The sequence below is a fragment of the Psammomys obesus genome, unplaced genomic scaffold (assembly GCF_907164565.1).
Source record: "Psammomys obesus unplaced genomic scaffold, mPsaObe1.curated_primary_1811, whole genome shotgun sequence".
NCBI lineage: Eukaryota > Metazoa > Chordata > Mammalia > Rodentia > Muridae > Psammomys > Psammomys obesus.
In genome coordinates, this window is record NW_026591450.1 from 1,478,647 (window position 1) to 1,500,739 (window position 22,093).

General features: G+C 48.3%; 1 protein-coding gene across 1 annotated transcript in view; it reads left to right on the forward strand.

Annotated features, from left to right (window-relative positions):
- Positions 1-22,093, forward strand: part of Lama1 (laminin subunit alpha 1) — a 116,747-nt gene that overhangs the window by 56,801 nt on the left and 37,853 nt on the right. The window contains exons 17-33 of the mRNA XM_055610183.1: positions 3,772-3,899; positions 5,461-5,547; positions 6,328-6,539; positions 8,326-8,432; positions 8,722-8,902; positions 9,443-9,579; positions 10,404-10,640; positions 11,523-11,666; positions 12,021-12,200; positions 13,082-13,267; positions 13,769-13,896; positions 15,257-15,377; positions 16,459-16,596; positions 18,299-18,420; positions 19,822-19,908; positions 20,183-20,376; positions 21,525-21,667. Coding sequence (XP_055466158.1) covers positions 3,772-3,899; positions 5,461-5,547; positions 6,328-6,539; positions 8,326-8,432; positions 8,722-8,902; positions 9,443-9,579; positions 10,404-10,640; positions 11,523-11,666; positions 12,021-12,200; positions 13,082-13,267; positions 13,769-13,896; positions 15,257-15,377; positions 16,459-16,596; positions 18,299-18,420; positions 19,822-19,908; positions 20,183-20,376; positions 21,525-21,667 — 2,532 coding nt within the window. The remainder of the gene's footprint in view (positions 1-3,771; positions 3,900-5,460; positions 5,548-6,327; positions 6,540-8,325; positions 8,433-8,721; positions 8,903-9,442; positions 9,580-10,403; positions 10,641-11,522; positions 11,667-12,020; positions 12,201-13,081; positions 13,268-13,768; positions 13,897-15,256; positions 15,378-16,458; positions 16,597-18,298; positions 18,421-19,821; positions 19,909-20,182; positions 20,377-21,524; positions 21,668-22,093) is intronic.

The window sequence follows — 22,093 nt, forward strand, 5'->3', positions numbered from 1 at the left end:
TATCTATCTATCTATCTATCTATCTATCTATCTATCTATCTATCTATGCAAATACTAAACCCTACAAAATTTAAAAATCCAAGGTATAAGCAGAATAACAAAACATGATAAAATCACATTGTGCCGTATGTATATTTATAGTTAGTTAAAGCTAAGCACCACAAACAAGAGCCCCTTTCATGACCAATGTTAGTTGGAACAAGGCTTAGTGAATGTGCTGTTAATCTTGGGCCTGAAGTTCAGGGGCCGGCATCGGGTAACACTTGCTTCAATTCAGCCAGGAATTCCTTGGGCCCTTCTGCCTTGAAGGAGGCCACCCTCGCCCTCTGTGTTCGGATAGATTCACTGCTCATGGACTGCAAGTGTGAATACTAATAGCCTGTGCCCTATTGTCTGGGCCAGGAAGCCCTGGCCCCATACTCTTTAATAAAAAAGATTGATGGAGTCACAGGACTAACAGAGACTAATCATCAGGCCCCTGGAAAAGAAGACCTGACGCCCGATGTCCCGGGTCATCTGCTGTCTCATTGTGCCTTGTTCTGTCCATGGTCATGTCCTGTGCATGTTTTGCTGGATGCTAAGCATCCACAGCAACTGCATGAAGTGTCATATGCTGACTCAGTTCTTCTGGGATGGCTTTTCTTCAGAGCCTGGCTGCAGGGGCCGGGCGGGGGGAAGCTGTCACTCCTTCCACCTGTCTTCTGTCATGTGGTCTGCAAGGCCCCCTCCCTCCCAGGCCTCCTGCTGGTATTGAGGGAGGGTGGCATGCTGAGGGTGCACTTCTAGTGGGCAGCGTCGTTACAGGAAGTCTTTGTGTGAAGATTTCCTGTGCTTCTGTAAATGTTCAGCTGTGTGTGAACGGTGCTCATCCACCAAGTACATTAGATACTGCAGGAACGGGTGCAGAATGAGCCGTGCATTTTTAGTGTGTCTGGTATCTGCTCTGTAATGCTCCATTTATCATACGTAATAATTTTTGGAGTTGTGAACATGTTTTAGAAACTGTTTTAGACTTCAGAGGGAAGCCGCAGCATACTGTAGAATCCCTTGGTGGACTTTACCTGCATCCCAGCACTGAAAGCTCACATAACTGACATTGGCGCAGGAACCACAACGTTCACTAAGCCATGTACTCACGTCTCGTCCGCGTTTCTACTTCTGTCCATTCTCTTTTTTAGGATTAAGATGCCACCCTGAGCCACCGAGATAAGATGGTGTCCACCAAGCTACTATGTTTCCCCTTTAAACAGATAGTATTTAGTTTCAGGGTAAATGGGTGAGAATAAAGACAAGTTACGTGAGAGTTGAAGGAATACTGAAATCTTGCTTAAAAGCAGGATTGTGTCTCGGCGGTTGAGTTCTTGTCTTGGACCCTTATGTCTTCTCTCTTCCAATGAAAGAAGAGATTTCTTCTTGCACACTCTCACTCTCTGGTGTCCAGACCTCCAGCAGCGTTGGCAGTTAGAGTGGCTCTACCTTAAATGAGACACGGAGACACATGCTCCCTGGGCTTTTCAAGAAAATTGCTGAACAGTTTACCAAAACAGAGAGAGAGAGTTCCACCAGCCTCCACATTCCAGATGTGCGCTGACAAAACACAATTCTTACTTCAAAGGAGCTAAGAGAGAGTTGCTTCTGGAGCCAAATACTAGTGAGTGGTGGCGCAGGAATGCAGACTTAGCTTACCCCAAACCCACACTCCAGTGGGGTAATGAAAGTTTGTAAAGTAACAGAACAGTGTGATCTTAAGGCCCTTTTCAAATATGCTGGTGGGATCATTAGACAGGTTATAACAACATGGGGAAATTCTCTGCTCTGGGTCCCAGATGCTATCTGCTGACATTCTTAGACGTGTGGTAGGCAGAAGCTAGTGACCTTTTAAGTTAATACACTTCAAAGGGTTTCACCTGCAAGTCACAAGGATGTCAGGTCAGATGTAGATGCTGGCAGGGAATGGCTGTTAAAGGGGATGCGGGTAGCCCAAGATAAGCCATAATTAGGCTCTGGATCTGCAACATTCCAACCTTCCCACAGCCTCTGGAGTTCTTATCAGCTAACCAGCCTTGCAGAAGGTTCCTTCTGCTTGCATACATTACAGAGGAGCATAATCCACTATTGTAAAGCTGCATTTCTTATGTACAACATGATTAGTACAGCCATGTAGCCTCCTAGCAGGTCTCATTGCATGTTTTTAAGGTATTTGGGTTAATGATCAAAGCCAAGGTCAGTGGGGATGAAAAGTAAAACCAGACTAAGCGTGCTTTTTACAAATGCCTGAGAACAACACAGATTTTGCCCGGAAACTAATTAGGAATCAGGCTCAGGCCCTATCTGAAGTCCACATCTATAGCTCACCATGGTGGTCAGTGGCCACTTTTGAATTACGGCCCTCTGGCCTAGGATAACAACTCTGATGTGGAATGGATGCAATACCAGGTGATTACAGTGCTGCATTTAAGTTACTGGGGCGTGCCAGAACAGGAATTACAGGAGTGTACATAGTGTAGAAGTGAAAATCCTATTCACATTGATGTGCAAAAAAACGGCCACGTTTATAAATAAAATGAGTGGCTGCAAAGGGACATCACCAACAAAGGAGATCCAACCCGTGCTAGCTTGGGACCCCAGTGCAACTGAGGTGATGAGAGACTCAGGTGCCATGATAAAGAGGGAGAGAGGAATGTGAGGAGGCTTGCTTGGAACTGGCCCTGCAGCTCCGTGAAGATGCACTTGAGCAGACGGCCGGCCCTGCCCCTTCCGGGCCTCCTGCCTGCCTCATCAGCCATTCCCTGCTCTGCTTTATTGCATGTTTTAGGATGGGGTGGGGCTTTTTTACTGCTTGTCTGGCTTGGGTTGCTGACTTACTGGTTATAACTTAGGGTCTTCTGAGCTTCTGGACTTAGTGGGGTTTGTAGATTTATCACCTGGTTTTAAAAATCTTGAATTTCAAATGATTTTAACCTTAACCCAAACTTAGAGGAGTAAGACTAGAAGTCCTGAAAGCCTGCCATTTACCCCAGTTCTTGCATTGTTGGTAGCACCCATATTTGCTCTGTTCACCTCACATCTGTCTAACCATGCAGCTCCCTGTCTAGCTAACTGGATCTCTGGTTAAACTAGGGAGTGCATTGAATATACTAGGGCCAGTTTTTCTTAAATCCTTCAGTGTGCATGCCCTGAAAACACAGACTGTAGCCTTAGTGCAGTTTAGTGAAGTTAGCATTACCATATCTGACATCAGTTTTTATGTTATGTCCATTGACACAGCTTTTCTTCCTAACTCTTCACTGGGTTCAAGTATTGAATTATCATGTCTCTTTAGGAGTCTTTAACCTGAACTATTTCTACAATCCGATAAAAGTCACATTAAAAGCAGGCAAACAAAACCATCAGCCTGGGGTTCCCAGAGGTGACTCCCAGGTTAAGAACGGGAGGATTAGGAACTCTTACAGAGTTTCTAGCAGGAGGCTCACGACCTTACCTGTAACTTCAACCTGATGCCGTCTTCTGATCTCTGTAGACACCTGCACACACGTGTGATTACCCCCCCACACACACACACACACATACATAGCAGCAATTAAAAACTTTTAAACCTGTCAGCCCGGAAACAGGTAACTCTTCCTTCTATCATTCAAGGTTCACTTGCGTTTCAACCCTCAGCCTCTCCTTGTCTTCTGTTTTAACGTGAACCTCAGCTTCTTAAGGGAGACATCTGAAAATCCTTTGAGGGAGCCTGAACTGACTCATCTCTTTATGCCCATGACCTAGGCATGTACACACAACACCACAGGGGACCACTGTGAGCAGTGCCTGCCTGGCTTCTACGGGACACCTTCACATGGGACCCCAGGGGACTGCCAACCTTGTGCCTGCCCCCTCTCCATTGACTCCAACAAGTAAGTCTTCACAGGATACATTTAGTGGTCATGGCAATGTATTGATGACTATAGCATTGTTCTTGTGCTTCACGAGATCTGATCGGATGATCAGATTGTGAAAACATGAAGCTAAATCTGTCTACCGAGTCAACACACATCCTACATGCCCACTCAGACCGGAATAAATACATACTGCGTGCTTGCTTGGACTGGGTATCCAAGGTGGTGATCCGAATAGCAAGCTCACACCCATGGCCGCTGGCCCCAGGGACTCAGTGCAGTTAAGACAGCAATGGAGGCCAGGCCACCCGATGGTGGGAGGGGGCTGGTTGAGGGGTGACTCTGGAGAAGCTCTGGTGTCGGAAATGAAGGAAAAGGGGACTCAGGAGCCAGAGGAGACTGAGTGTGCCGAGGCGGACACCATAAATACACACGCCCTGCTTGAGGAAATTCAATTGGTCCTGAAGCAGAAAGCAGTGTGTGTGTTGAAGGAGATCCTTCCATAAAGGATCATGTTTCATGTTTCATGTCTCGGCATGCGAATTTTACAGGCCAGTTTTCAATCAAATTTTCTTTCTCCTTCTCCCTCTCCCTTTCCACGCCTTCCCTTCCTTTTTTTCTCCTTCCTTCTCCCTGCCCCCATCTCAATGGTATTTTTTCTCTACCCATCACCAGTGAATTCTCTCCATAGGACTTTTTTGCTTGAAACCCTGGTATGTAGAACGATGCTGTTTTAGACTGTGCCACTGTCCATGAAAGTCTCGGAGCTGGGTATTGAGGGAGAAAAGCCATTTATTAGTTCATTCTAGAGGTTCAGGGACTGGCTGCCAGCCTCTTCTGAGAGCCTCGTGGTGCTGGCATCACAGTGGTGGAATGTGTGTGAGTGAGACAGGTCACACGACACAGAAAGGCAGATTCGGCACTGGCCTCACTGTTTGGTAACAGCTTTCTCTCTGACATAGTCTCATCGTTATGACCTTAATCCTTTCCAAAGGCCCAGGCACCTAACTGACACTTCTCAATACTACCACAGTGTGAAGCAAACTTTCTGTGTAGGAAGCTCTGAGGAGCACACTCAAGCCATCTCCAGATGGTAGTAGAGTCAGGCCACTGCAGGACCTCAGCAAGCAGTGTGTGTGTGTGTGTGTGTGTGTGTGTGTGTGTGTGTGTGTGTGTGGAGGGGCTGTCTTCAGAGCTGGAAGGATCAGTGCTAGCGACCCATAGGAGAACAGGGAAGCTAATGTTCCCACGAATCCAAATAGGGTTCTTGGAGGAAGCGAGGTGAGATGGCCATGGGGATGAAGTCTTTAGTACTTAGTAGAGGCAGGGTGATGTGAGTGTGTAGAGGGGAGGAGAAGGCAGTGGATGAGGAATGAATGATAGGCACGAAGGACAAAGGAGGCTGGCAACTCAGCCAGGGTGTGCTGCGTGGCAGAGGCATTGGACTCCGGGCTTAAACGCAGAGAGAGAACCCGTTGAACGTTTGTTAGGACAGATGTGTCTGAAAATGAGCATTTTAAGTATTTAGAAACGGGCAGCACCTGCTGGAAAGTCACATTCATTTCAAATGTTTTGACAGTTTCAGCCCAACCTGCCACCTGACCGACGGACAGGAAGTGGTGTGTGACCAGTGTGCCCCGGGTTACACAGGAGCCTGGTGTGAGAGGTACTGTGTGGCACCCCAGTCCCCAGCCTCACAGAGCAGCATTAATGATATTTCGAAAACCCAGTACTGACTTTACGTCTTCTTCTTAAAAATCTTCAAATCTTCAGTGTTAACCAACACTGTCCAACAATTGTCCACACCCTGTGGATACGGTGTGGTAATTCAATGCATGTTTCCAATGTGCAGTGATGGACGCTTGAAATATGAAGTTAAGTGTGGTCTTGGCGTCTCGGGGCATTCCCGTCATTTTATGAGATCACAGAGAAAAGCAGGATGCCCACTGAGAGGACAGTGTCCCACTTCCTGGAGGACATCACTGTTCCCACCAAAGACAATAGGCGAGGGCAAGGAGGAATCAGCAGTTATGGTTGTTGTCAAATGTCTAAGTGTTAAGTTATTTGCACAATAGTAAGGGCATCGGGTGGCCAGATTTAAGAGTCATCTTCTGGCGCCCCAAAGCCAGTCTTGTCTTTTCCCATGCATAAGCCTTGGTGCCTGCCTCTGGTTCAGCCTGTCAAGAGCTGGGTGATGTCCTCAGTGGCCAGGAGTAGGTCATAGCTGCACACCCTCTGGGTTCACACTCATTTTGGATCTGTGCCAGCCTCACAAGAGGCGTGGAAGATTTGTGACGGTCTGGTTGGAGAGTCACCTCTCTTCCATTGCAAATCTTAAGGAAAAGAGGCCAGTCTGATTTATAAGCCATCCAGGGAGTCCCTGGCTCGCCGGCTAAAATCCTGAGCAATGCCATTTACTAGATCCCGCTTTCCATCTCGGATACAGATGTGCAGACGGTTACTATGGAAACCCGACGGTGCCAGGGGGAGCCTGTGTGCCATGCAACTGCAGTGGCAATGTCGATCCCCTGGAGGCTGGCCACTGTGACTCTGTCACGGGGGAATGCCTGAAGTGCCTGTGGAACACAGACGGCGCCCATTGTGAGCGGTGTGCGGACAGCTTTTACGGCGATGCTGTGATTGCCAAAAATTGCCGAGGTGAGCATGTGAGCAAGGAGGTCCCAGCTGTTATATATTGCATGAGAATCCCTTAACATTTGTCAGAAGGACTCAGCCTGGTGGAGACCGTACTTTGAATGTGTCTTGTGGACTGATGATGGTTCTGTTCATCAGACTCAGGCCTGAAACTCAGTCCCTCCCTCTGTACTGTACAGCAACTTAGCGCTGATCTTGTCTTCTGAAGTTCAGAAGATAGGAAAATGGGTCTGCTCCATTGTTAAGGGTGAGGCTTTCTCTCTAAAGCATGGTGGAGGCACATCTCTCGGTCTGCTCATGCTCTGCCTGACCCTGACTTGCCGAGTTCTGTTTGGAGTCTTGAGGTTAGGGATGGTGAAGAGTGCCATGCAAAGAGATGGTTTCATGTGCCTGAGACAACAGAGCTGTGGGGCCGATGCTGACGCCCTCTGAGTTTGTGTTTTTGCACAGTTAAGAAAAAGCGTTATTGTCCGAGAGTTTTAAACATGCCTACAGTGAACTTTGATCAAATTTTCCCCCACTCCCTCCCATCCAACTCCTCTCATCCTCTTCAACCCCTTCCATCTCCCTACGATTTCTCCCTCCCAATTTCCTGCACTCTGTTTTTAAACAGAGTCCATTTAGCGCTGCTACCATGTGGTTGGAGCTGGGTCTGTTCTCTAAAGCTTGGGCAGCACAAAGGGGCTCGTCTCTAAAGAAAGCTCTCCAGTAGCCATCAGCTGTCGATAGCTCCTCAGCCTCATGGGTCTCTCCCTGGTTCATGCTGCAGTTTCTTCTGTCTCAACCTTGTTCAGGTCTTGCTTCTGCAGTCTTAAGGAATGGATGTATGGATACTATAATGCCACTTCTAATTTTTGATAATTCCAAGTAAATGTTGTTCTTATAGCAGAAAGACAAGGTGGTACTGGTCATACAGAAAAAAAAATATGTAGGCAGATGAAAATAGCCATGGATTTGGCCCATTCGAGTTGAACATCAGCAACAGGGACAGCTTAACTTAAAATACAGGGTGTGAGTGGTCTATGGGTCAATTCTGAAGAAAGATCCCTTAAGACGAGCACTAAAACCTCTTCGCTGAATGTAGCACTTGTGGTGTCCTAGAGACTTTGAAAAGTGACAAAGAGGACAGAAAATAGGAGTTGAGGTTGATGGACATATTAAGGAAAAGAGAGGGGCCTGGAAGAGGAGGGGTGCTAAGGAGGAATGCCTTCAGAAGGACAGGACAGAGAGAGAGAAAGAGGTAGGGGAGGAGGGAGAGAGGGAGGGAGGACAGGGGAGAGAAAAGGAAGGAGGAGAGGGAGGAGTGGGTAAGGAGAGAGGGGGAGCTCAGCTAGAGACACTCATCTATGTAGAGAGGGGACAGGCTGCGTGTTGAGGAGTTAGGAGTCATGTTCAGAGTCGAGCTATGGAATCAAAAAAAATAAGTCCTTTTTAGAGAGCAGCAGGGAACGTGGCCACATCTCTCAGGATCTCAGGCAAAGCTACGGCATTGCCCCACATATGCCAAGGAAACCTAATGGCTGGAACGAAGCCAGGTTCTTAGGCCGGAGCGGACCCCAGTTCCTCTCTCAGGTTCTTCAGTGTCCAGAGCCAACAATGCCCCAGCTGCTGTGTTGCTTCACAGCCGACTTGGGTTCCACTGTCTGTGAAGTATATTAGCTTTGTGATCTGGTATGTCGAATGTTCAAGCCTTTTCCTTAGGCTTAAAAGGGTTTTACTTTAATCATAGTAAAAAAGAAAAAAAAAATACATAAGTGAATAAAGCATTTATGTGTCTTGTGTGTCCTAGCCTGTAACTGCCATGAAAATGGCTCCCTTTCTGGCGTCTGCCATCCGGAGACTGGGCTGTGTGACTGCAAACCTCAGGTGACAGGACAGCAGTGTGACCAGTGCCTGGTAAGATGCTTAGAGCTCACTGCATGCTATCCAGTTACTTGCCAGTGTTTATCACTGACCCTGGGCTTGGGTCCTCGGGGGCTTGAGTTCATGTGGGGAGAGCTCACTCGCAGGCTTGGCCAGTCCATGCTGGGCTGGGCCTCCTCATCAAGAGAGCACGTGTGCAGTGTGCCCGGGGCAGGCGTGTGCTGTGATTCTGTGGAACATCTTGTGTGTGACTTGGAGACCATTCCAATGTATGTATGGGCCACTGCCACTCACCCACGATTCTTCCTCTCTCATGACACAGACTGGCTATTATGGGCTGGACACAGGGCTTGGCTGTGAGCCCTGTAACTGCAGGCCGGAGGGCTCCACATCAGACGAGTGCACAGAGGAAGGCCAGTGTCACTGTGTACCAGGCGTAGCTGGGAGGACATGTGACCGGTGTGCACATGGCTTCTACGGATACCAGGAAGGTGGCTGCACACGTAAGCGCTTGAGTTCCTTGTGTTCCCTGTAAAATGCTCCCTGTCACCTTCCTTGATGTCAGGATAACTTCTGCGAACGTCCTTTACTTTTCTCTGGTTTTCACAGCGGGGCTCCATACCTGTTTTCTGTCTCTAATCCCTTTGAGGGTACAAGCGTGCACTTTGGTCCCAGCTACTTCACAACTGTCATTTTGCCACCGTTAGGAATCAAAATGTAAATATCCGCTATACAGGATATGCGACATGCGACCCCTCATGTGAAATGTGAAATGGTTGTTCAACCCCCAGAAGGGTCATGACCTACAGGTTGAGAGCTACATTAGAGCCATCTGTTCTTCCGGCCATCGGGCACCTTTGTCTCACTCTAACGACCAGCCAGACCTGGGGGTGCGGCAGACACCTCCAGGATGTATGAAGAGGTCTTGGGAATCACTGCATCTCTCTTGATAGTGATTCTGATTATTAATAGTAATTGTGCTATCAATTGTCACGCTTGAATCATATCAACCATCTAACTCTGTGGCGCTTCTTTTGTTTTAGCTTGTGACTGCGCCCATACCCAGAATAACTGTGACCCTGATTCTGGAGAGTGCCTTTGCCCGCCTCATACTCAGGGTCTGAAGTGTGAGGAGTGTGAGGAGGCATACTGGGGTCTGGACCCAGAACGGGGGTGCCAGGTGGGTGCTGACACCGTGCTGGGATGAGTATTTCTTTCTTTTATCCAGTCACTGGCCTAAAGGGGTTAGATATCTCCATAGTTTGTACGACCTGGAACCCTGTGGTTCCAGCTGCTTAGGAGGCTGAATCAGGGGGGTTGTCTGAGCCTCCTTCTAGAAAAGCTTGGGGAGCTAGACTAAGAACACCCCACCTTTAAATAAATAAATGCACAAATAATGGCTCAGGAATGATGTACAAGAGCTAGCTAGCATCTTTCAAATTCTTTATTTTGGTGTGTTGTTTTTTTTTTTTTTCCAAAAACTTAGCTGTGAAACTGATAGTTAGTTAGTTAGTTAGTTAGTTAGTTAGTTAGTTAGTTAGTTAGTTAGACAGACAGACAGATAGAGATATTGGTCTTCACATATAATTTAGTCTAGTCTATATTCTATTTTCCAGTGGAGTTGTAAAGTTTCATTAGAGGATTAAGTTGAATCTGGGAGCTCCAGCTTTCTGTAAATAATTGTCTTAGGTTAGAATCAGGGATAGTTTGGGTTTTAAAGTAGCAGGGCCATGCCTTGACCTCTAAAATAATTTAGCTGAGTGGGTAGCATCATTAGACTCAATTCTGCTTCCCAGTTTCGACGTACTGTTCACATGTCACTAATGAGCACACATGTCTTGCCATGCAGCCCTAGTCCCATGATTCCTGGCAGAACGGGGGCAGCAGGAGGCTGGCTTCTGTGCATCATTGCCCACGCAGTGTTTTTCTGGTGTCTTACTTTGTGTGCTTCCTGAGGATGTAAGTTCTTGTATTATTAGTGTTATAACCCCGTCTCTCTTTCAGCCCTGCAACTGCAGTGTCGCGGGCTCCACAGGTCCCCAGTGTGATGCCCTCTCTGGTCAGTGCCACTGCAAGGAAGGTTTCGCTGGGCAGAGCTGCCAGCGGTGCTCCCTGGGCTACAGAGGGTTTCCTGACTGTGTTCCCTGTGGCTGCGACCTGAGGGGTACACGGGCAGACACCTGCGACCTGGAACAGGGTCTCTGCAGCTGCACAAGGGACAATGGCACCTGCTCTTGCAAGGTACGGTAAGCCTCCGAGCCCCGGTTTCCTTCCCGTGGCCTCCTTCTTCGCGCTCCTGGGCTTCTGACCACCTCTGCTGATTCTAACGATTAGAAATGCAGACATGTTCCTATCTGGACACTTCGACTTTTGACGTTAGAGTCTCTGTGTCCTCTCCTGAAATGATGGAAGATTCTTAGGATAGAATTTTAGCCCTCTGGTGACTGAACTTTTCCGAAGACATCTTTCTAGCATGCCTCTGTGGACTGAGCGGCCATTCACTCTTGAAGAAATAAAGTAGCTTAGCAGGGCTTTGGGGAAGATTTGGGGTTTTTATAGCTATGCTCTTAGACAGGTAATTATTATACGTACATGGTAAAGTAAAGGGAAATGATGTGCAATATTTTCCCATGAGATAAGAGTTTAATGTCACCTTGAACTGCATGTGTCCGTCGGTTTTCCCAACATGCTTGTTGTCAGGTCCTGCAGGGAGGATGAGGTGGCAGCCTGAGGCTGATATGTTGGTATAGGGCTAGAGGCGATGAAAGAGTCACAGAGGCACATTTCGTAAGTGCCTTGCCACGTCTCCTAGCAACAGTCCCGGCTCCTGTCAGCTGGAGCAGCAAGGACCTGGCTGGCCTGGGCTTCTGTGTGGATGCCCTCAGGATCACCTAGAGGCCACTGGGGATCCACATCAGCAAATATGTATTTGCAGCTCACACGACTACAACTCTGATCCTCAGTCACATCACGTGTCTGAAAGAAGTAATGGTGACGGGCCTCAGCTAGAGGTGCGGCCACAGGAGGCTGAGTGGGTCAGTGTGATTTACCATGTGGTCTCTGTGTGCACACAAAGCCACGCCTCCTTGCTCTCAGGCATGAACTTATTCTTTTCACCTGTAGGAGAACGTGCTGGGGCCGCAGTGCGGTGAATGCCGAGCCGGCACCTTTGCCTTGCGAGCTGACAACCCCCTGGGCTGCAGCCCCTGCTTCTGCTCCGGCCTGTCCCAGCTCTGCTCGGAGCTTCAGGGTTTCGTGAGGGTTCCGGTAAGTCACACACACACACACACACACACACACACACACACACACACACACACAACTGAGACAAAGACATGAGGACGCGAAGGAGGACATTGACTTTTCCTCCTCTCTTACTCTCCATGTTATTCCCTAGAGCCTGGGTCTTTGACTAAACTTGGAGTTGGTTATCGGCTCTCAAGCCACAGCTATCCCCCTGTCTCTGTGGTTACCGATCCACGTGCAGGCACCCCGGGTGTTGTACACTCGTGCCGGGGCTTCCGTCACGGGTGCTCCCGCTTCCACAGCAGTGCTGTTGCGCAGGGAGTCCTGGGAACTTGACTCGTAGCCTGAAGCACGCCTTTCTCCTTTCCATCCTAGGTGACGCTGGCCTCCGATCAGCCCCTGCTGCGTGTGGTGTCACAGAGCAACCTCCAGGGCACGGTGGAAGGCGTGCATTTCCAGGCTCCGGACACCCTGCTGGATGCAGAGGCTGTCCGCCGGCACGTCCAGGCCGAGCCGTTTTACTGGCGGCTACCACGGCAGTTTGAGGGAGACCAGGTGAGCCTACCCCAGCCTTGCACACTCCCGTTCCCAGAGAGAAAACCGGAGAGCCCCGCTTCTGCCCATCACTGAAGGACTCGGTTATTCAGTCGCTCTTCTGAGCGAAGGTGGAGGCATTCTGTGCTTGTAAAGATCCCTGGAAAGGCGTGGGTCTTCAAATGTTTTAATTTTTAAAGCTGTTACAGTTTCATCAGTTCGCCTTACTGTTTTCTCCTTTCTAAAACAACTCAGCAAGTCTATACCATCGTTACTAGCAGCAGCCAAGTGTGAGCCTCAGTGCTAAACCTGACCTAGGAGCCCTTCTAGAGAAAGCCGCAGACACTCGGTGGGCAGCCGCCTAGGAAAGGGTGATAGCAGGCTTTGAGGGCAGTTCCCTGTGACCCTCTCGGCTCTTTATATTATTCTGTTTTTTGTCTTTTATTTTTGTTGTTTTTTTTTTTTTTTTTTTTTTTTTCCTGAGGTAGTTTTTGGTGTGTTAGTCCAGGCTAGCCTCAAATTTCCAATCCTCCTTCCTCATTGCCCTGATGGCTAGGATAACTGATCCACCCCACCGGGCTCGCTTACATCTTTAAATTTCAGAAATCTCCTCCAGTGGTCGTAAGGCTACAGATGATTTTAATTCAAAGGAGCTTGACAGTAATTAGCATCCTCGCCTCCCTGGTTTCTTCTGATACTCTTTGGTGGAATCACTAGGATAGCTTCAGTCAATGTCACAGACCGTTAATGACCAGAGTTAAAAGGAAGCAGATTCCGGGCAGCCTGTTCGCAACTGGATATGTTGTAATGTGTAATTCCTTTCCTGCAACGTCAAGCTTGCCCTAAAATGTCTTTAAACCAAGGCTGCATCAAAGGAATAACAGGACTTTGTCGTTTTCTAGCTCTTGGCCTACGGTGGGAAGCTGCGGTACAGCGTGGCCTTCTACTCTACCCACGGCACCGGCACGTCCAATTATGAGCCTCAGGTTCTCCTCAAAGGAGGTCGGGCCAGGAAGCAGGTCATTTATATGGATGCCCCAGCGCCAGAGAACGGAGTGAGACAGGATTACCAAGTGGAAATGAAAGAGGTGATGTGAACTCTGCTGTCAGGGTAGCAAAAGCCCAGAGGTGGGAGGTCCTGAGACCCAACCTCCAGAGGGTTCACCGAGAGTCCTAAGAGTGGGTCATACTTCACGGCCTCATGAAAGGCACACTATTCCTGTATACAGAAAATCTGTATGCACAGAGTTTCTCTCCATGGTATTAGATACACACGTTCAACCAAGGTCCAGATATACTAAATGGAAGATTGCAGAAGAAATTCTTAATCTTTAAATTGTATGCTGCTTGTAGTCACAAGATGAAAGCATATAGCTTTCTGCTCTGCCGTGCCCAGGATGTATCTCATGCCTTTATCTAATGTGTCCTCCTTGTATGGGCCAACTGCCTGTTAGGCGATGGCCGATCTTTGTCGTTTCACTAGCCTACCCAGCGCAGGGCTGATATCTGAGGCTGTGTTCTCTTTTTAAGGTTGGCTGTCTATGAGGATTTGAGCTATGGATTTAACTGGATGCATTTCTCACCCACAGGAATTTTGGAAGTACTTCAATTCTGTGTCCGAAAAGCATGTTACACACTCCGATTTCATGTCTGTCCTTAGCAGTGTTGAGTACCTCCTCATCAAGGCATCGTATGGCCGAGGGCTACAGCAAAGCAGGTACTTGGAGCCTTGAGGGCAGGGTTTCTCAGCCTCCCTAATGCTGCGGCCCTTTAAGGCAGTTCCTCATGTGGTGACCCCAACCATGAAATAATTTTTGCTGCTATTTCATAACTGTAATTTTGCTACTGTTACGAATTGTAAATATCTGATATACGGGATATCTGATACGCAACACCCCACAGGTTGAGACCTCTTCTAGAGCTTGACTGTTGTCATTATTTGATATAGAAGTAGAAGATTTATCTTCTCACTCTGATTACCTCCATCTGTATTAATAGACGTATCTCTGTTCCTATCTGAACCTTGTTAAATATTGACAGCTTGTTAGTCAGCATTTTGTTGCTGCGAAAACACCTGAGGGAAACCATCTAAAAGGAGGAAAGGTTTATTTTGATTCTGTGTTAGTTGTTCTTCTGTTGCTGTGATAGACACACCGACTTATAGAAGAAAGAGTTTATTTTTGGCTTATGGTTCCTGACGGCTTGATGTCCATGGCAGCAAACAGCTAGGGCAGAAAGCTGAATACCACATCTTAACCACACAGAGGATGCCAGATGGACTAGAAGTGGGATGAGGCTATCACCCCTCAAAGCCCACCCTCCTCAAGGTTGAACATCTTAAAGACCACACCCTCCCCAACCAGCTCCACCAACACGGAACCAAGTGCTCAGATACACAAGCCTGTGGGGGACATTCCTCATCCAAACCCCAAGAGGGTCACAGTTCAGGAGGTTTGAGTCTGTGCTCTGCTGGCTCCATCAATCAGACTCAAGCTGCTTACCTTGCAGCAGCCAGGAAGAAGAGAGCAAGCGGGCTGGGGCCTGGGAACAGAACGTCCCCCTCAAAGGCAAGCCTTCAGATGGGGACCTTGTTATGGCCGCATGACCTTTAGCGGGGTCTTCCACCAAGACTATGACTATATAGTTATGGGATGGAGTGTGATAACTAAGATTATCCACCCAGCATGGCAACAGCGCTTAACATGAGTCCCACATGGTGGAATCTTAGATAAAATAAAACATTTTTTATAAGGACTTCTGAGAGCCCTGAAAGCTATACTGCCTTTTTTTTTTTTTTTTTTTTTTTTAATACGTCTGAGGGTACTGCCACCTTCTCATCTTATAGCCCACGAGAAGATCTTAAAGGTGTTCAGGCTCGGACATGCTGGATGCGGCCTCTGTCTGCAGCCACACACTCCTGCACGTTAGCCTCCTTGGTAATAATGGGAGGAGCTGCTTCACCTGCAGAGGTCTCAGGCTCCACACAGCTGTAAATGTCAGACCTTGTGCGATGTTTCCAGAAGCTTCTCACATTGTTAATGCTTCTTCCGCCTCTTCTTTTCACCGTGGTGCCTCAGAATTGCCAATATTTCCATGGAGGTCGGCAGGAAGGCGGTAGAGCTGCCCGCCGAGGGAGAGGCCGCGTCCCTGTTAGAGCTGTGTGTCTGTCCTCCCGGCACCGCTGGATTCTCCTGTCAGGTAGGGAGCCTGCACTTCATGACCGTCCCAGCTTCAGGCGGAAAGTCGCTCATTTATAGCAATCCTGCGCAGGGCATGGAGCACACGAGAATCTACACCCCCACTTCGTATTGCTTTTTGAGTTTAAAAAATACCTTTTTAAAATATACTTTGTTTAAATATACGTAGATTCAGATTTCCTGCCTCCACCGACAGTCAGCAGCGAACAGTGTGTTCGCAGGTGTGGGGAATACAATTGTTCGTTAGGATGTTCTTTTCTCTTACCAACCGAAACAGCATTTATTCGGCAACTCTTCGTTAGAGCACCTCCACCCGCTCATCCTCTCTCTGAATCTGACTATTCCAAGTTCCCCACGAGGGGGACCCTGCAGCATTTCTACTTTTGTCACTACCATTTTTACTTAGCACAATGCCTTCGGGGCTTCCTCCCTGTTTAACCCACGCTAGAAGGCCTTCCTTCTTAAGGATGAATAATATTCCATCCGTAGGACGTGCTCAGTTTGCTCAGCTGTTCGTTTTCTGTGGGGCCTTGGGTTGCTTCCTTGGAAACGGCTGTAAGGATGGGAGTACGGATGTCTCTTTCGGTTCTTTCTTGTCATTCTTCCAGGTCCACCAGAAGTGGACTTGTTAGCCGTGGCTCATGTCATTTTTGACTTCAGAGGCCGCTGCACCGTCTTTCATCCTCACCATCTGTGCACAACTGCTCCAGTCCCTTTAGTCTCCAGCACCTACCTGTCCTGCTTTGTGGCTTTGACTGTGAGAGGCATGGGTTTTGTAGAGAGTTGGGGTTTTTGTTTTCATTGACGATAGTGTTTTGAGACAGTGTTTCACTCTGCGGCCTAGGCTAGCTCGGAACTCACTCTGTAGCCTAGGCTGGACGGAAACTCACAGGAGTCCTTCTGCCTCAGTTTCCCCACGGCTGTGATTATGGGTTATAAGCCACCATGCTCAGCTCCTAGTGTGGACCTGATCCTCCTTTCTTCCTGAAAGCGGCATTGCACGTCTCCGCTGGAGAAGAATATCTACCCTCTGCCCAGGTCTTAACCAGTGTCACTTTCTTGTCCCTTTTGCATCCCTTTAGGACTGTGCTCCTGGGTACCACAGAGGGAAGCTCCCAGAAAGCAGTGGCAGGGGACCCCGCCCTTTGCTGGCTCCTTGTGTGCCCTGCAGTTGCAACAACCACAGTGATGTCTGTGACCCCGAAACTGGCCACTGTCTGGTATGTTTGTCTGTGAGGGACCCAGCCTAAGTTTACACCATTATCGCTGTGACTTGAAAGGAGAAGGTCCCGCAGAAGGTCCTTGCCACATACTGGCTGCTGCCATCTCTTTCCAGAAGGCATCAAAACCTCCTCTCACCACTGGGAAGCCGGGCTGTTGTTGATGCATCATCCTGAGCAATTGATGCCTCCTCCTTTCTAGTCTTTGCTAGCGGGTCCTCCTCTCTCTGCCATTCTCTGCAGTAGCTCATTCTCAGAACGACAGCCACCAGGAAGCCAGAATCCACTATCTGTTAGGGGAAGTGCTTCATGCTCGACTTGACCATCACAAAGGGAAGATCTGTTTCCATCCTATCTCCCCATCTAGCACTTGGGCCTTGTCTGCACCATGCTGTGTTGGTGAAACAAACATTTATTACATCTTGTTTCTGATGAGATTGCAAAGACTCCTGAAGGGAGACCCATCTAAGCGGCCAAGTGGATGCTAATAAAAACCTATCTTCATCAGTTAAAATATGGATAAAAGTTTAAAACGAAAATGCTCAAAGGTTTTCTAGTTGAAGAGAGTCTATAAACATAGTGGGGTTTTTTTTTTGTTTGTTTGTTTTTTTTAAATATTCATTTGGTAACCATTTCTTGCTCTGTCATTTCTTGCTGCCAAAAGCAAAAGGGCAGAGCAAGGGTGACAGCGTGCTCAGGGATGCCTGGCTTTGCTGTCCCTCCAACTCAGCTGCATCAGAGGCAGCACTCTGTGCACAGGGACAGAGCAAATAGTGAGGGACTGGACCCCACAGATTTTAAATGGAACTGGTGGCAAGCGTTGCTTGCGCTTTGAGCTTAAACATGCATCTGTAGACTCTTTTTTTTTTTAATTTTTTTAATAGGAAGGTCTCTGGTTCAACTAATGACACAAAAATTTAACTGATGTTTATTTGCTTGCTGCCAGACTCTATCGGTGACCCTCTATGATCATGAGTTTCCTCCCTCCATGGTTTCCTCTCCTCTGCCACCTCAGTTCTCTCTCTACCTGTGACACTGAGCCCTGCATTCATTACTTTTCTGATGAAACAAAGGGGAGAGTTTATTTTGAGTTCCGGTTCCAGAGCAGGAGTCTGTATGGCCAAGAAGTCATGGCAGCAGGTGGCCAGAGCAGGAAGCCGAGAGATCATGTGTCAGCTCTATACAGGAAGAGTGAACTGGAAGCAAGGCTTGGCTTGCTTTCAAGCCTACCCCACCTCCCAGTGGCTTGCTTTCCCCAGCCAGGCTCCCTGCTCTATAAATTCCCCTCACACAGCACCCACAGCTGGGTACCAAGTGCCCAAAGGCAGGAGACTTTTCTCATGTAAACCACATCAAGCCCTGATGGCTCATGGACACACCGATGGCTCTCCTATATACCTCTGCATTTGGAGGATCTGAGTCCTGACTGCTTTGGGGTCCCGTGTCTGTTTTTTCTTCTGTATAATGCATTGACAGTTTCTAGGCTGCATGACATGACGTCATCTCATGGTGACTGAAGGCCACAGGTCTGGGAAAGCTCCCAGAGTTCTGGGAAACATGAGGGAACGTGCCCCGTCTACCTTGAGAGTTACAGAACATCTGGCTGATAGGAAACATTGTGGGTTAGGCAGCTGCCACCTTGTGAGAACCATGTCTAACTGTCCCCGTTGCTTGTCTCTCGCTTGGAAACGCTGGGCTGCAGAACTGCAGTGAGCACACGGCTGGCGACCACTGCGAACGGTGCGCCCCCGGCTACTACGGCAAGGTGATTGGGCTGGCCGGAGACTGCACCCCGTGCACCTGCCCGCATCGCCCCCCTTTCAGGTAAGCCTGTGCTAGGCGGCAGGCCACAGCAGCTCCGTTCACCGCGGCGGACGCTGCTTCCGTTCCTAGCCTCTCTCCCCAGGGCTCTCAGTGTTCTCAGTGAGTACTGCCCCTCTGGGGAGATAAGCACCTGTTTCAGGGGCCTTTGCACAGGATCTTTACAAAAGGAAAGTGCCACGTTGGTCTTGAGTGTTAGAATGGAACCAATAATAAAAACGGTCTCTTGGGAGTTTTTAAAGACTACTTGTAGCTCTCAGCAATGTTTTCAGCTATTGAATCCAGTTCCCATTTAAGGTAAGGGAATGGGGTTGTGTATACATATGCCCTGAGTGAAACACACAAACACTGAGAAAAGATGTATGACACATATCTGTCAGTTAATAGCTTATTTGGTAGCTATGGCAACACCTATGTTATGAATAGGTAACGTGGCACCGTTTTGAAAAAATAACTTCTATATGTATAATCCATATTTGTGGCCAGTGACTGAGTACACTCGAAGAAGTGTGTGCATGGGTGCTTCATCATCCACTTGGCATCGCTTCTCGGCCTTTTGGCTAAGATCAAGTGCAGTATCATCACTTTGCATATTTACACACTGCTTTGTTTCTTCTATCAAAAAAAAAAAAAAATCATTCCCCAAACCCTGAGTAATGATCAACGAGGCATGAGAGAACAAGTTAGAGAGGCTCCAGGTCACTTGGTTTATTTTTTACATATTTGTTTTTCCTTGAGGTCTGCCTTATTATTTAAGAGAGAGATGTTAGAGGTCCGAACCACCCCTGATTTCCTGCTAGGTGTGGGTGAGGTTTCAGTAATTTGCAGTTACCCCCTTCTGCCTCCAGGTGGCGCAGGGCAGTTTATCTAGTGGAGGCAGAGGGAGTGGTCTAAGTTAAGCCATATCAGTTTCCTTCTGCTGGTCCATGAATGGCTCTCAGCCATTCAACAGAAAGCAGCTTTTCTGTGGCTTGTCCACTCTCCACATCGTCAGAGTCTGTGGAATTGAACTGATCAGCAACCCTTCGGCCTTCCTGTTTTCCATGCTTTATCAACCCTGTCATTGCCTAACAAAAAAAAACAAAAACAAAACCCGGTAACTCCAGACTCCCTTTGATTTGTAAAGCTCTCCTGGGTAGCTAGTTCTAATCCAGGAGAAGGCTCTACTTAGCCCTCACCTTGCAGCAAGTGCCTCTTCAAACGCTGCACACAAGAGATGTGTGTCCATAGCATTGCCCACAGGAGGCCTCTTTTCCTGTTGTTCAACAGATTTTAGCTCTAGCCCATCTAATCTCGCAGTATAATCACTTAACGCTTAGAGCAGGAACGGTGATTAAGTACTTTAAGAACGATCTGACGCTAATATCTGAAATTTTCTGAAACAAAACAAAACCTTTCATTCAGTTTCAGCCCCACCTGTGTCTCAGAAGGTGACAGTGATTTCCGGTGTGATGCCTGCATCCCTGGCTATGAAGGACAGTACTGTGAGAGGTGGGTAGCTGAACCGTCACAAGGAAGCAGATAGGGACACCAGCTCCTTTTATATCATATGAGGTATGGTCATGACAGCGACCCAGGAGTCACTACCAATCTGTGTGTTTGCACAGACGGGGGAAACACGCAGCTACGCCATAGCAAGGTCTCCTAAGGTCCGCCTGTGCTCCTTCTTTGGCACAAAGGGCGATTGCCTCTGGGCAGAGCCGGGGTGTGCATTCCTGGTTGGCACAGAGTGCTCTGAGTGGGCCTGCTCTCCTCTCTTCTGCAGGTGCTCCACTGGCTATCACGGCAACCCCCGAGCAGCAGGTGGCAGCTGCCAGAAGTGTCACTGTAACCCCCAAGGCTCTGTCCACAGTGACTGTGACCGTGCAACTGGGCAGTGCGTTTGCAAGCCGGGAGCTTCGGGGCTCCGCTGTGAGGACTGCCTGCCGAGACACATCCTGACGGAGAGCGAGTGTGTTTGTAGGTGATTCTCCTGTGTGTGTGTCTAAAGCTGGGTTTTCCTCACTGAGGAGGGCCCTGGTTCCAGTACCCACAGGGTCAGTGACGTACCACAAATCTCACTATACTTTATACCCACTGCATTGCATTTCCTGAGCGTATATTGCTGCTGAACCTAGTGAATTGAACCTTTGGTTGTGTATGAATAAGCCAAGACAACTTGGATTGTGGTAAGGCCTTGTGATACAGCCCAGGCTGGCTTCAAACATCACAGTTCTGCTTCACCTCTCCCAAGTACTGACTGGGATTACCAGCATGTGGATTACAGGCAGCTAATAATTTTGCCTGCATAATTTACCTTCATCACTAGTTCCTTTACAGAAACCCAGGATCAGTCAGCGTGGCAGAGCGAGCATCCCTGTGGGTTGTCATTTATACTGCCCAGGTCTCTTCAGTTTTCTCCTGTTCTGATGGGTGTCCCTACCAAGTGCAAAAGAAAGCCACCTTGGGATGTCTTCCCAGTGGGCCATGGGGAGTGTTAGAGGGGATGGCTGTCCCATGGTACTTACTTATGCTTCTGTATTTGTGATGAGTGAATGCATGCCCACTGTGTTCTCCACTACCCTCTGTGCATGAGGAGGAAGGGCTGGGACACTCAGACAGTGGAGACAGAGCTTTGGCGGGGCTGCTGGGAATTCTTGTAACCAGTCCCAGTTAAGATGGGCGAGGGCAGGGGCTGGAGAGATGGCTCAGCCCTGGCTGTTCTTCCAAAGGTCCTGAGTTCAGTTCCCAGCAACCACATGGTGACTCACAACCATCTGTAATGGAATATGTTTCCCTCCTCTGGTGTGCATGAAAATAGAGCATTCATAAACATAAAATAAATAAACATTAAAAAAAAAAAAGATGGGCGAGGGCCCTACGAAGACTCGGGTGGTCGGAAGGACTGCAGGATACCTAGGCCACGGTCAGGCTCCGCCATTCCTTTCCCTGTGACCCTGAGGGCATGACCTTGCAGAGCTCAGTCTTGCAGCTCCTCAAAGGCTGGAGTAAGAGTGGAATGCATGTGGTCCATGGGGCCATGTGTGCATGTGTCAGCGTGGCCTGTGTGGCTCTGGGATCAAAGCCCCTTTGCATTAGCTTTTGTTTTCTCCCGTTTCCTCTTCAAGCCTGTGATGATGAATGTGTGGGCACCTTGCTGAACGACCTGGATACTGTTGGCAATGCTGTTCAGTCTCTGAATCTCACTGGCGTTTTCCCTGCTCCATATGGAATTTTGTCAAATCTGGAAAATACAACTAAATATTTGCAGGTAGGTACTAGGGAGATAGAGCCATCTGTCACTGAGAGAGGAGCATGGGGGCTGGTTATTTATCCCCCTCAACCTTTCAGTCCCCCAAGGGTAGCTAGTGACAATAACCTCATCCCACACCTCACTGGGGTCTCTGGGAAGCCCTGATGGAGTTTCTTCACAGAGACCCTGTTGGACATTCTGCCCACAGATTTTGTCCTGCCCTCTGGAATTAGGTGTAGCCTTTCTTTCTTCTTTGGCAGATCTTTGGGGATTTAAAAAAGCTTTCCAAATACAAATACTAGAAATAAACCTGGACCATATCTTCTTTGGTGCTGGTTTATGCCAAAGATAAGCTATTCCTGCTACATGTTGTTATTTTTAATTGGAGTTCCAGGACACACACACACACACACACACACACACACACACACACACACACACACA